Below are 14,176 nucleotides of genomic sequence, written 5' to 3'. Positions count from 1 at the left end.
AATAGGTAAGGACTTAATGGATCTCCCTGACGAAGTCCATGGTCGAGGACAAACCTCTCGCCTGTCACTTCATTTATTATCACCGAATAGGTTACCGAACAAATACAACATTTTAGCACTTCAATACAAAAAAGGAGGGAAACCCATTTTTGTCATAACAAGTCAAAGAAAATGCAATTTTTGTCGTAACCTTATCATACACTTTACTCATGCTGAGTTTTAAGGCCAAATAACCTCCTAGCAGCATCCGTACTAATGTGTATTTTTAATCTTTTAACATTGGTACAGTATCGATATCACATGAATAGTCTCGGAATTGTTATTGCACTATTGGTATTGTTGAGCTTAAAAATAATTTTTGAAAAAATTGTTTCAAAATCATTTCTAGTAGATGACTAAAATTTTCAATAAAATAAGGAGTAAAATGAAATTTTTTACTTAAATAAATGAATATAATTTTAAAATTTATTTGAAATGTTAATTATTTTTTTATATAAAAATATTAAAATATGTTAACACACAACAATTGTAATCCTATAAATAATTAACTTTGTAAAGCTTATAATACACAGACTATTCTCTTTCTCTCTCTCATCTTATTATTTTTCTCTTTTTTACTATAAATAATAAATCCTAATATTATAACATTACTCTAATTGTACTATTATATTTAATTATAACATTGTTTCCGCATTCAATATATACATACACTGTTATTTCCACATTCAATAAATATACATATACTATTATTTTATTATATATAAGATAATTCTTTAAACTGTAAATTAAATTTTATAATATAAACTGTAATATGATACTAAAACTAAATTTAATTGTTTTATAAACTATTAACATTATTATTGATATAATACCACTATTTTAACATATTATATACAATAATTATATTTATCAGACATGAAGGTGAAATATCTTGAATATCACTTCCTAGCAATGAAATATCCGTTAATTAATTACAATTCAATTCATTTATTATATTCTATTGTTTTAACATGAGTTAATTTATCTCAGTGATTACAAGAGTTATTGTTATTCTTAGATGTCGCAGATTCAAGCTCAACGACTGTAGCAGGATGATCAAACGTTCATTTTTAATGATTGAAAGTATTTAAAACGGATACTACTTTATAATCACTTTAACTTAATAAAAAATATACTCTATTGTTTCTATTAATTATAAATAAGTGTAGTAAAAATAAGAGAAAAAATACATTAAAACAAAACTATGAATTTCAGCAGAAAATCAATTGGCCTCGTCGAATTCCCACAAGCCCATGCCACGGACCACCCAAGCCGACCCAGTAACAACTACAGCGGCGAAAACCGGCGGAATAATCCAATCAATCTTGGACTTACCGAAGAGATGAACCGGCAAGCACAATCTCTCTCCCGCCACGTCCATCGGAACTCTAAGCATCCCCTCAATCCCGCAAGCTTTAGAGAAGGAAGACGACTGAGATATGGCGGAGACGAAGGCCACTTCCGGGGAGAACGACGCCACCGCCACCATCGCCGTTAGAATAACAGTCCACGTGGCGGCGTAGAGGAGCACCGGCCACCGTAAGGTGAGGCTATGAAGCAGTGATGTGAGAAAAGATGGGATCATTTTTATTGGGATCGTGGGAAGACTAAGAGAGGTTATGGAAATGGGAGGGTTCTTTTATGAGAGTAAAAAAGGCAGGGGACCTAATTTCAACTACTTTTTGGTTGGGATTGGCGGGGTTTCGTTGAGCTGAAACCTCAGAGGAGAAGATGGAGTGAAAGAGACCAACTCCAAGAATGTTTGGACTTTTTTAGTTTTGATTTAGTTGGACCCCAAGAAACTACTCCATCAATCCAAGAGATTTTGTTGGGTTGTTTTTTAATTTATTCGATTTGGGTCATTGGTTAAAAAATTCGATTTTGATCTCTTGTGTTATTCCAATTATAGAAGTCTGGTTTGACATTAAAAAATATAATCCAACTTTTGCACTTATATATAATACCTTTTGGGATTAAAAGTCCAAAAACTCATTTCAATAACAAGAAAAACATTGTAACCCCAAAATCTATAAATAAAAAGAAGAAGAAACATTGAAACACCAAATCATGCTTTAAATTTTATGTATGATAAAGTGATGATTGATCTGTTTTGGGTTGTTGTTGTAGTTCAAGATTGGGTTTTACTAATTGTCGGTAGCACGGGATAAAGAGAGAAACACAAAAAATGCTCACAAGGCCATTGAGAAGGTTGCTCAAATGGGTGTATGTCTATGCAACTGCAATACCTGTATTTTTTATATTCAGATAAATTTTGAGGACAGAATTTCATTTTAAGATGGTAGAGTTGTAATACTCTGAATATCAGGATAGTAGTTTTAGATTGAACTGAGTGGGCTTTGAGTGAATATAATATACCATCATTAAGAGTTGGGCTTGATTTGGACTTTGTTTAAGCCCAAAAGATATTAAAAGGGGTGTTTTTGATTTGTGACTAGATGAAGAGGGACTAAAGAGGTAAACAACCCTTGTTTGCAAAAAAAAGTTAATCTCCATTTTATTTGAGTGAGGTCACACGTTGGAAAGGGCATGCTTCCCTTGTTTTCTTCCTCTTGTAAGTTTCAAAAGGTGAAAACTTTGTTGTCAACGTTGCTAGACCAGATTTGTGAAGGTAAGGACGATAATCTCCTCCCCTAAAACATCCTTTCAAGTCCACCATTTCAAGGTATGGTCATGGTAGGGGTTTAGAAAAGTTTAGGATTTTAGGGCTCTAAGATGATTCCAATCTGTTTATAGGGGTTAAGAATCATGTTTATACTCCTTTTAAGTTTTTAGGTGAGTTAGTAATAGATTTCCTTGCTTTTGATTAGTGAAAGAAGTTGGAAAGAACTCCAAAAGCAAGAGTAAGAAGAAGTTTGTTCTTGGGTGATCTTGAGGTGTCTTCTAACAACTAGAGTCGAAGTAACACACTCCTAACTCCTTTATAACGCTTGCAGATCACTATGTGTAATTTCTTGCTGGTACGAGTACATGAAGCATAATTAGTATATTTGTGTTCATGAGGGAAATAGGGTGTCTTTATGTTACTCATGCATGGAAATAACATATTATAACCCCCTTAAACTCTCATAAACTTTAAATAACGTCTGAGGGCCTTAGGAAGACTTTGGGTATGAGTTGAAGTGACTTGTGCATAAAAAACAGAGTTTTTTGGGTTTAGAATATAGATATTAGATGAATAGTCCTCTATTCTTCGTTTGAAAGGTCAAAGTCACGGGATTTTGGTCAAGTGGTATCAATACCCTATTCATAGGGTATCAATATTATTCTTAGGGCATCGATACAAAAGGCATGGTATCAATAACAAGGGTTAGTTTCAAATTCCAAAATTTAAAATTAGTACTGATACTAGGACAATATTGATACCCTAGGTAAGTGTATCAATACTGGATGGAGATTTTTAAACATCGAATTCGAATTTGGAACCAATATTCATAGGGGTGTCATACCCTTAAGGAAGAAGTATCGATACTCCATACAGGGGTATTGATACTAAAAGTCAATTTAAAAATATCAAATGTGATTTGCGTACCGATACGTGGGGTAGTATCGATACCATAAATGAGTAGTACTGATACTACAAGTTGAGTATCAATACCATCATGACTAAAAAGGGGTCAAATTTTTGGTTACTTAAAGGTTTCGAATGAGACGTCTAAGGGCTTGAAACCCAAAATTAAAAGCTTACAAGTGAAAATATTAAATAATTGTGGGTTAGCATAAGAACATTATATTCCATAGGACTTATGCCTTGTTTGACACTAGAAAAAAGATTAGAACACCAGAGCCAATTGTATGTAAGACGATCATATAATATACATATATGTGACAATATTCGGATGTACTCGAATCAATGTTGAGACACTTTAGTAGCAATGCTAATGCACTTTCGTATCAGTTCCAAGACACTTTAGTATTAGTGCCAAGGAACTTTAGTACTAGTGCTAAGGCACTTTAGCTATATGTCGATATTACTACAATATTATGAAACTCCGAACTACCCCTACGATTTTTGATACATTTCGTTGGTTCATGACTATACTTACTAGCATACTCATTTGGTGAACATATGTAGTATAGTAGAGTTATTTGTGTGGCACTATGCTCATAAGCTTAGCGTTCAGAAATTGTTTCTATTAACAAGTTCTTAGGTGCCAATTCGAGGGGCTTATCGCCAAATTGAGGGAGTCTAAAAAATTCAGTCGAGCTTTAGAGTACTTCTAAATTATTTTAGAGAGTATGTATCTCATAAACCGTGTATATATAATCAAGTCATAACAATCTTTTGTTAAATTGTAATGAAACACATTTTACCATGGACATTCAAAGAAGGATATTGTGAATGATGTGCATATCCATTATGACTAATCCTTTCACATTTCATCTCCCTGATCCAATAAATTTCATCTTCCTCGTATGCCAATTAAAATCTTATAAATTGTGATTATACACAGGTACACTTGATAAAATTTGTGACTATATACAAGTACACTTGATAAGCAATGGAAAAGTTTGTTCCCTCTCATGTTGTGTTTTATATCTCTCTCTTAAGTTCACAATTTTATAACAATAATTTAATATTTTACAAATGTTTAAGAATATCATAATTGAATTTTAATATTAACTTAAATGAATAAAATCAAATTCCTCAAATTTTATTTATAAATAAAAAATAAAACTAAATTCCTCGAAACTAAAGCAAAAAAAAAGAGGTTCCAAAATGCAGTCATTTCAAATGTGCGAGAATTGATAGTAAAATTTGATTTTATCTACAAAAAGCAAAATTAGTGACGTAAACACTTATGCATATTAATACCAACTCTATTACATAATCAATGTTAAATTCAAGAATTCACAGTACTAGCGGGGCATCTACCGGGAAATGATGAAGGTCCTAAAGGATAGACGTAGAATTTTAAATTAGAGATGCGAACTTTTAAAATTTTAAGGAAAAAATATACTTAAAAATTTTTAAGACAGATTTTCAATAGAAAATGCATAAAAAAATCTAAAATATACAGTGATTTTAAATTTTCAGAAGACGACCATCCGTCCCTCGATCCATCCCCGTACCCACTTGATGATTGAGTATAAGTTTGATAGCATAAAATGCAGGAATTGAGCGAAAGAACAGTAATCGACTCCCTAAACACGTAATGTAATGGCAAAAACCCAGTGACTTGGACACCATGAAAGCACAACCTAAAACACCCCAAAACAATAGGCAAGGAAGGGCCAATATTTAAAGTACTTATAAATGAAATGAAGTGTTTGCATACCCCCTACCAAACAGTTGCATATTAGCTTGAAGAGAATACATTACACAAAAACACCCAACTTTTAGGTTCTATAGAAAACAAAACACATACCCAGGAAGCACAGGTTCATCTTGAAAAACTCAGAAATTGACAATCCTAATTATCCGAGTTCACCAGTCCACAACTTATAAACATTTCAATCAAGTAAAGATAGCTAGAGGAAGCCCCCATTGCACAGCCTGAAAGATCGATATTCAGCTAGCGCGGCTTTTGATTACATCAAGACCCATCTCAGTCGGGTCTGTTGCTTGCAGTTCCACTTGAATTCCATCCAATTCTCTCTTGAATCTGTCCTTGGAGCTTGCGTATATCATCTTGTTCCTCACCCTTGATGTATCAGGAGACCTTTGAAAGACAACATAATAAGTATGGAAGGCAAACATAAAATATACCCGTCAGTAGAGATAATTCAGGTGATCAAGAAGCTTGTATTACCATGCAATGAAAAATATCCTGCTCTTTGGGACACCCTCTGGGGTTAGAAATTCAAAATCATACACGGCATATCGACATTCATCAGCAGGAAGACTGTTAGTAAAATCCTCATAGTTCTCAGTTGGCTCACCAAGCTTCTCCACAATAACTTGCTTCTGCTTCTCCTCAATTTTGTAAACAATGAAGCGGTAGGTTCTTTTTGCCTTGAGCTCCAAAAACTTCAATTTGCAGTCATCGTGCACAGCCATTCCTGATGCGGCGTTGGCCTGAACTTACGACAATATCACATGAAAAGAACATCAAATATCTGAGGCAAGCCCAATGTTTCATTATATAAAGAAGATAGAGGATGGAGAACCCCATACCAAGTGCTAATCAACTACTCCCATACCCTTTACCATCATAGTATAGCCCTACCAAAGCAGAGGATGACAAAAAAGAACAAAACCCGTATTCAGATACCCTTTACAGAAGGTTCTAACTTCTAACCAGATCTATTTCAGCTGCCACCTATGTTGGCAAACAAAACTATGCGCTGAGAACATCGTCCTGGTAAATAGCTATGGGAAATCATTAAATTATAAGTGAAACTACATTTTGCACCCCAACCCCCAAAAACCAATTTAGACCCCCTAAATAGTTTGATGGCGTCTCCCCCGGATATAGCAGTATTAATTATTACACTACTTCGAAAACACTCAAAAATAAAATACACAGGGGCTTGGCAATGAAGCGTCAATGTTAAAAAGACAATGGCCGAGAAAATAACAGTCGAAAAATCCAAATTAAAGGTTTAAGAAATTGGATGAACATATCAATACATCAAAAAGAAAAAAAACAGTTGAAAATCAACTAACCAAAGAATAAATATCAGAACGTACTAGATTAAAATCAAATCCAGCAGAATCAAGCTGCAAACCAGACTAGAATCAAGATCAGCTACATTTCATCTAATTCCATTAACATAAAATCGGGCCAAGAAAAACCGCATCATCAAAGCACAAACTACAGATTTGAAACCCTAGGATTTAGAAACCGGAAAAAAAAACTACCAGATAAATCAGTCGAAGGAAGAAAATTTTCCTCCAAACATTTCAAGTGAGAAAGCTTGAAGAAGGAGATCATCAATCAACCGATAAAACACACAATGAGTGAAGATCCAAGATCATCAGTAATAAACTACAGATTCAAAGATTTAAATTCAATTAAAAGATGAACTAGAAATACAAAAAAAAATAGGCGGCTGAAATATTACCATCTTGCGAGGATAACGATCGAGATCGACGGAGAAGGAAATGGGTGATAAAATATAGAGAAAGAAAATTCCTCCGATGATGAGATGTGAGGTTAAGGGTCCTTTTATTTCGGCGACCCTGCTGCCGCAGCGGAAATTCATTTTCTGCTTTTATTCCACGCTAAGTAATCGTGCGCGACATCCCATCCTCTAATTATATGCTGCCACGTCACGATCATTAAAGATTTACAAATTCGGCGGCTTCTTCGATTGACTGTCTGAATTTTGTAGTTTTTCGCTGTTTCTTCTCTCTTTTTTATACAATTTAATAAAAGGCTTAATATCAAAATAAGTGCACAACTATACTGTTTTTCCCAAATAGGTACCTACACTATTTTTTGACTCATTCAGGTGCCTAACGTTACCCATTTAGGTGTCCAGGCCGTCAATGACGTTAATTTCTCCGTTAAGCAACACATGTCATAATCGAGTAATTTTGAAATTTATTTTTAAAAAATTAAAACTATTATGATATTTACAAAAAAAATAATTTTTCTTATATTATAAAAGAACCCTAAAATCCCAAATCCTAACTTTAATCCGCCGCCGCCGCCCTTTTCAGCTACAACCACCGCCACCGTATAGTCCTTATCATCCTCCTACTCATATGTCATCATAGTTCCTTCAATTAGCCGTCGGAATCGCTTATGATCGTGATTTTCATTATAGGGTTTATGAAGTGTAAAATGTTGATTCATTTTTGATCGACCATCGATCGATGACGATTTCATAGGGGTTTTGGTCCTCGGGGGAGGGGAGGTCGGGTGGAGCTTCGTCGACGGTAAAAGGCGATGATCGGCTTGGGTTTAGGGGTTGAAATGAATGTTTTCAAAGTTTTAAATTTATTTCAAAATTTGTGTTTTCTTATATATATATATAATTTTAATATTTTTTAGTTTTAAATAAAATTCTTAAAATTACCAGGTTATGACACATGTCACTTAACGAATGAATTAACACTGTTGACGGCCTGGGGACTTAAATGGGTAATGTTTGTAACGTTAGGCACCAGAATGAGTCAAAAAATAGTTTAGGCACCTATTTAGGAAAAGAGGTATAGTTTGGGTACTTATTTTGGTTTTAAGCCTTAATAAAATAAATAAGGTTTAATGTTAAAATAAGTGACCAAACTATACATTTTTTCTCGAATAGGTGTCTAACGTTTTCTCCGTTGCCATTTTAGGTGTCTAACATTTACTTTGTTGCCATTTTAGGTGCTCGATCGTTAATCGTTGTTAAAAACCCCGTTAAATGACACGTGTAATGTTCTGATAATTCTGAGAATTTTTTTAAATTTTTTTAAATTAAAAAAAACTATAAAATTCCAACACCCCACCCCACTGCATTCTCCCTCCTTTTCATCGGTGCTCTCCCTATCATTCCCTTATTATGTGCTCTTCCCATCATCTTGATGCTTCAATTAATTATATTTTGTTGAGTTAATCGATTGACGGAATCAGCCAAGAGGGGGTGAATTGGCAATTAAAAATTTGGTGGAAGCTTTTGCAGAAAATTCAAAGTAATTGCATAACGATTTAGAGTGGTTCGACTTTCTCAAACAAAGTCTACGTCCACTACCTTAGCTATCCACACTAAGGATTTTCCACAAGTTCACTAATTTGTCTTTCTTTTGAGGACAAAGAGTAATCTTACAAACCCTCAAGAATTATACCCCAAATTCTTGAGAACACTCTCTCCCAAAGAGAACAATACAAATTTGCAAACTTACAAGGAAATCCTCACAAGGTAGATTGTTTGCACAATTCTAGAACAAGAAAAGAACACTCAAAAATAAATACAAATGAGCACAAATGGTGTTCTTGAAAGCAAAATGAATATTGAAAGAAAAATTGGCTTGATTTGCACAAACTTGGTGTTTGATGCTTTCTCTCTTGTTTCTCTATATATATATTTTTTGATCAAAGGCTTCAGAACTTGTTTAAATACACCTTGAATAACTTCTGAACATTGGGGATCATTAATGAAGTTATTGGAGCCGTTTAAGTGTGAAAACAATTAATATTTCTGCTTGGAGCGTGGGGGGAATCGGTTCCCTAAGTGTAAAATTTAAATATTTCGATCGTTAAACAGGGGGGAATCGGTACCCCCTGGGGGGAATCAGTTCCCTCCGAGCATACTGGAATTCTCGGAGCCAAACCATTCAGGGGGAATCGGTACCCCCTTGGGGGGGAATCGGTTCCCTCCGAGCAATCTGGAATTTTTGGCTTTGAAATTGTTCGAAATATTTTGTAAAATTATTTTGAAATTATTTTAAGTTTAAATCTTAATTTTACACTTGAGTAAGGATTAAAAATGACATTTGAAAGATTTGGAGTAATATTTTGATATTCGAATAATTATATCGAATATACTTAGAAAATCTTTTTGGAAAATCTTAAAATTCATTTATCTTAATTTGTTATATCGAAATATCAAAATGTTTTCAACAATCTCCCCCTTTTTGATATAACAAAACATTTTAGTAATTTTAAGATTTTGAAATCAAGTTTTGAAATTACTCCCCCTTACTCTAACTCTTCTCCCCTTTAAAACACTTTAATATTTCTCCCCCTTTTTGTTAAATCAAAAAGACTTTTAAAACAAGGTTTTGAAATCATTTAGCCAATTGATGATAAATATATATAGCTTAAGCTGCTAAGATCACAATCAAGAGAAACGTTAGCCATTAGTTCCATAATTCAATATTCATAAATAATGTGAAATGACAAAAATTGGTCATAATGCAACTAATATGTAAATGATGCAAAAATAAACATTAAGCTCAAAATGAAAGTTAAAACCAAACCAAATATATAAGCATGTAAGTTCAAATATCCAATTATCCATCAAATTCAAACATCCAAAATAAAACAATCCATGAACATCAAAATGTTTCACAATTCAAAGTTTTGAGTTCGGGATGATAAATCCATTGGCCCGTTTCCTTATCCTTTTTCCATCTTGCTTTCGTCAAGGAAATAAGATTGATTTGGTTTTGAAGAGTGATAGGAATATCAGAAGAGACCCTAAGACCGAGTTTGATAAACAAATTACTAAGGAGACGACCATAAACCAAGGTTTCTATATTCTTGGAAGGAATAATGTTTATGGAAACTCACTAAAGATGATATGTGGCAGATTAATTCTTCTTTTTATGTTGGATACAATATATCCACCATATATCTATGTTCCTAAGAGAGGAGTACCTACCTTCGGATGGTCTAAACCACCAAGAGATCATGTAATGAAGGAATCTATCACGATAAGTTCTTAGGGTACTCTCATTATCCTTAGACTTATAGGGTGAATCCATAGTCTCTTTTCATTAAACCTGAGTTATCTAGTCCAAAATGGGTAGCGATTATACCGGAGTCAATAAAAATGAATTGTCCTAAAAGATAGGATCGAATTCCTATAATTTCATATCGACGCTCGTTTTGAACACATACCCCATTAGAATAGAAAAATGCGGACTAATTGATGATAAACCAAAGGTTTGAGTTTAAAAAGTTTATAAAACTTATAGGATTTAAGAGTAAGAAGATATTGGAATTCCATATCTTCTATAGCTTGAATCGAAGGGATACGTTCTTCCCGGATTTTATATGACTCAAAACAAGTATGGTACCTATGATATAGATCTTGTCTACGACCAGGTACGTGAAACAATAGTTCAGAATGGTCATATTTGGGTTATTTGGATTGGGTGGAGGAATAAGAGGTCGGTTTTGACTTGAGTGACTAGACAATGTCTTAGGTCGTTTAGGATTCGACATAGTTTAAGAATCGGAATAGAATATGTAACCTGCAAATTTAAACACATGTATGCAATATAATCAAACCCAAAACTCAAATGAGTCCTCAATATTTCAAGTTTCTCTAAAACGAATTCTAAAGGGCAATGTTTTGAAAAACTATTGTGAAAATATTGGTTGTAAAATCATCATATAACCAATGCCCGATGTAATGTTCATCTTAGAACTAATCAAAACTAGTCCTAGGTTCAAAAATCAATGAAATAGAGGATTTTGAAATATTACCTTGAAAATTTGGATTTTATGAGAATGTGATGTTGTTTGCAAGGATTAGAAGTTGAAGAAAGATCTAATTCCGACTTGTATTTGAAGATTTTGGCAAAAATGGAAATTTAGAGAGAAAGAGAGGATGAACGACGTTTAAGAAAGAAGATAGGGTTTGAGCAAATATTGGGTTCTGCCCGTGTTAAAACCAGAACCCTATGGGGGTATCAATTCCCCTACAGGGGGAATCGATTCCCATTCAAAGGGGGAATCGGTTCCCTTATGGGGGTAGAATCGGTTCCCATTCAAAGGGGGAATCGGTTCCCTTATAGGGGTATCGATTCCCTCTGCCAAATATTTAAAAAATATGTATTTTAAACATCCAATAGTGCTAAAATAATTAATCCTACTGGTATTGGCAACTCATATTTCAAAAATTAATTATGTTCAAACAATCAAATTTGTCATTAAACATCATTTGAACAAACAAATAATTTTCACTAATAATCATAAACTCCCCCTAACTAATAGCAATGAATGCAATAAAAAATTACCATTATAAGCATTTTTTATTTATTCTTAAAAGTGCTAAAAAATATTTTAAACACTAAGTGAAGATAGGTCTGTTAAACCTAATTCTCTCCTAAGTGTCCAAAATCTTTCATTATCTAAAGGTTTTGTAAAGATATCCGCTAATTGGTGCAAAGTATCAACAAATTCTAAAACTACATCATCCTTAGCGACATGGTCTCTAATGAAGTGATGTCTTATTTCAATGTGCTTAGTTCTAGAGTGTTGGATGGGATTTTTAGTGAGACAAATAGCACTAGTATTGTCATACTTGATAGGAATAGTACCTACTTCAATTCCATAATAAAAAAATTGTTGTTTCATCCATAAAACTTGTGCATAACAACTACTAGCTGAAATGTATTCGGCTTCAGTGGTAGATAATGTAATAAAATTTTGTTTCTTTGAAAACCAAGAAATCAGTATATTTCCAAGGAATTGGCAAGTACCGGAGGTGTTTTTCCTATCTAATTTACATCCTCCATAATCCGCATCAGAAAAGGCATGCAAGCTAAAGCTAGAGTCTCTAGGATACCAAAGTCCTAAACTAGGAGTGTCCTTAAGGTATCTAAAGATTCTCTTAACAGCTAGTAAATGTGATTCCTTAGGACATGATTGAAATCTAGCACATAAGCAAACACTAAACATAATGTCTGGTCTACTTGCAACTAGATAGAGCAAATAACCAATCATTGACCTATATAATTTAACATCCACACATTTACCTCCTTCATCCAAGTCAAGCTTTGTAGAAGAGCTCATTGGAGTGTAATGAGGTTTCCCATTTTCCAGTCCAAACTTTTTGAACATATCTTTGACGTACTTAGCTTGATTGATGAAGATGCCATCTTTTCTTTGCTTGATTTGGAGTCCCAAGAAAAATGAGAGCTTCCACATCATACTCATCTCAAATTCACTTTGCATTAGCTTGGAAAATTCTTGGCAAAGAACATCATTAGTAAAACCAAATATTATATCATCAATATAAATTTGAACTACTAATAAATCTTTACCTTTATGCTTTAAAAACAATTTAGTGTCAACCTTCCATTTTGAAAAACCTTTTTCAATTAAAAAGTTTGACAATCTTTCATACCAAGCTCTAGGAGCTTATTTTAAACATAAAGCGCTTTTGTCAATTTAAGAACATGATTTGGAAATTTTGAATCTTCAAAACCTGGAGGTTGTTCCACATACACTTCTTCTTTTATAAAACCATTTAAAAATGCACTTTTAACATCCATTTGATATAATTTAAATTCATGAAAACATGCAAATGCTAATAACGTTCTAATTGCTTCCATACTAGCTACGGGAGCGTATGTTTCATCATAGTCTATTCCTTCTTCTTGAGTATAGCCTTGAGCAACAAGTCTAGCCGTGTTTCTCATTATATTACCACTTTCATCAAGCTTATTCCTAAATACCCATCTAGTACCTACAGTAGATTTATTACTAGGCCTTTCAACTAATGTCCATACTTTACTTCTCTCAAATTGATTTAATTTTTCTTGCATAGCCATAATTCAATGTTCATCATTTAATGCTTCTTTAATATTATTAGGCTCTATGCATGAGATAAATGCAACATAATTACAAATATTTCTAAGAGAAGATCTAGTTGTTACCCCTTTAGATGGATCACCTATAATCTCATCATCGTTGGCATAGTTGTACTCTCTTGGATAAGATATTTCCCTTTCTTCAATGATTAGATTCTCGAGAGGATCATGAGTTTTCTCATTTTTCGTTTCTTCCTTTGATGATGATTCTCCAACGTCATGTCTAACGTCATTTGTATTTATAATACCTATATCATCATTAGCACAAGAATCCTTCATCGGAAGGAGATTATCATCGAAAAGAACATGTATAGACTCTTCTAGAACTAAAGTTCTTTTATTAAATACTCAATAAGCTTTAGAATTTAAGGAATAACCCAGAAAAATTCCTTCATCACTTTTAGCATCAAATTTGCCAAGGTTTTCTTTACCGTTTTTTAAAACAAAACATTTACATCCAAAAGGATGAAAATAGCTAATGTTAGGCTTTTTATTTTTGAAAATTTCATATGGAGTTTTCTTTAAAATTGACGTAATCATTACTCAATTTACAACATAACAAGCGGTATTTGTGGCTTCCGCCCAAAAATATTTTGGCAAATTATTTTCACAAAGCATGGTTCTAGCCATTTCTTCTAAAGTTCGATTTTTCCTCTCAACAACTCCATTTTGTTGCGGGGTTCTAGGTGCTGAAAAATTATGGCTAATACCATTAGAATTACAAAACTCATTAAATCCAAGATTTTCAAATTCAGTGACATGATCACTTCTAACACTAGTGATAGAGTAACCTTTTTCGTTTTGGATTACTTTTGAAAATGTGATGAAATTTTCTAATGCTTCATCTTTAGTACTTAAGAATAGAACCCAAGCATATCTAGAATAGTCATCTACCAAGACAAATGCATATTGTTTTCCACC

General features: G+C 33.4%; 2 protein-coding genes across 2 annotated transcripts; both read right to left on the bottom strand.

Moving 5' to 3' along the window:
* Positions 1-1,232: 1,232 nt before the first annotated feature.
* LOC120166308 lies at positions 1,233-1,719 on the bottom strand. The gene has a single exon (XM_039175594.1). The coding sequence runs from the start codon at positions 1,622-1,624 to the stop codon at positions 1,262-1,264; it is 363 nt and encodes a 120-aa protein (XP_039031525.1). The 5' UTR covers positions 1,625-1,719; the 3' UTR covers positions 1,233-1,261.
* Positions 1,720-5,280: 3,561 nt separating this feature from the next.
* On the bottom strand, positions 5,281-7,213 carry LOC120166290 (actin-depolymerizing factor 2-like). The gene is made up of 3 exons (XM_039175585.1): positions 7,066-7,213; positions 5,811-6,076; positions 5,281-5,720 (listed from the first exon to the last, which is right to left on the bottom strand). Exons 1-3 carry the CDS (start codon positions 7,204-7,206, stop codon positions 5,570-5,572), a joined length of 558 nt encoding a protein of 185 aa, XP_039031516.1. The 5' UTR covers positions 7,207-7,213; the 3' UTR covers positions 5,281-5,569.
* Between the last annotated feature and the right edge of the window lie 6,963 nt (positions 7,214-14,176).

Source organism: Hibiscus syriacus, unplaced genomic scaffold, assembly GCF_006381635.1.
Source record: "Hibiscus syriacus cultivar Baekdansim isolate YM2019G1 unplaced genomic scaffold, ASM638163v2 tig00002942_pilon, whole genome shotgun sequence".
NCBI classification, from domain to species: domain Eukaryota; kingdom Viridiplantae; phylum Streptophyta; class Magnoliopsida; order Malvales; family Malvaceae; genus Hibiscus; species Hibiscus syriacus.
The sequence above is the reverse complement of the archived record's forward strand: the minus strand, read 5'-3'. Positions and strand labels throughout refer to the sequence as shown.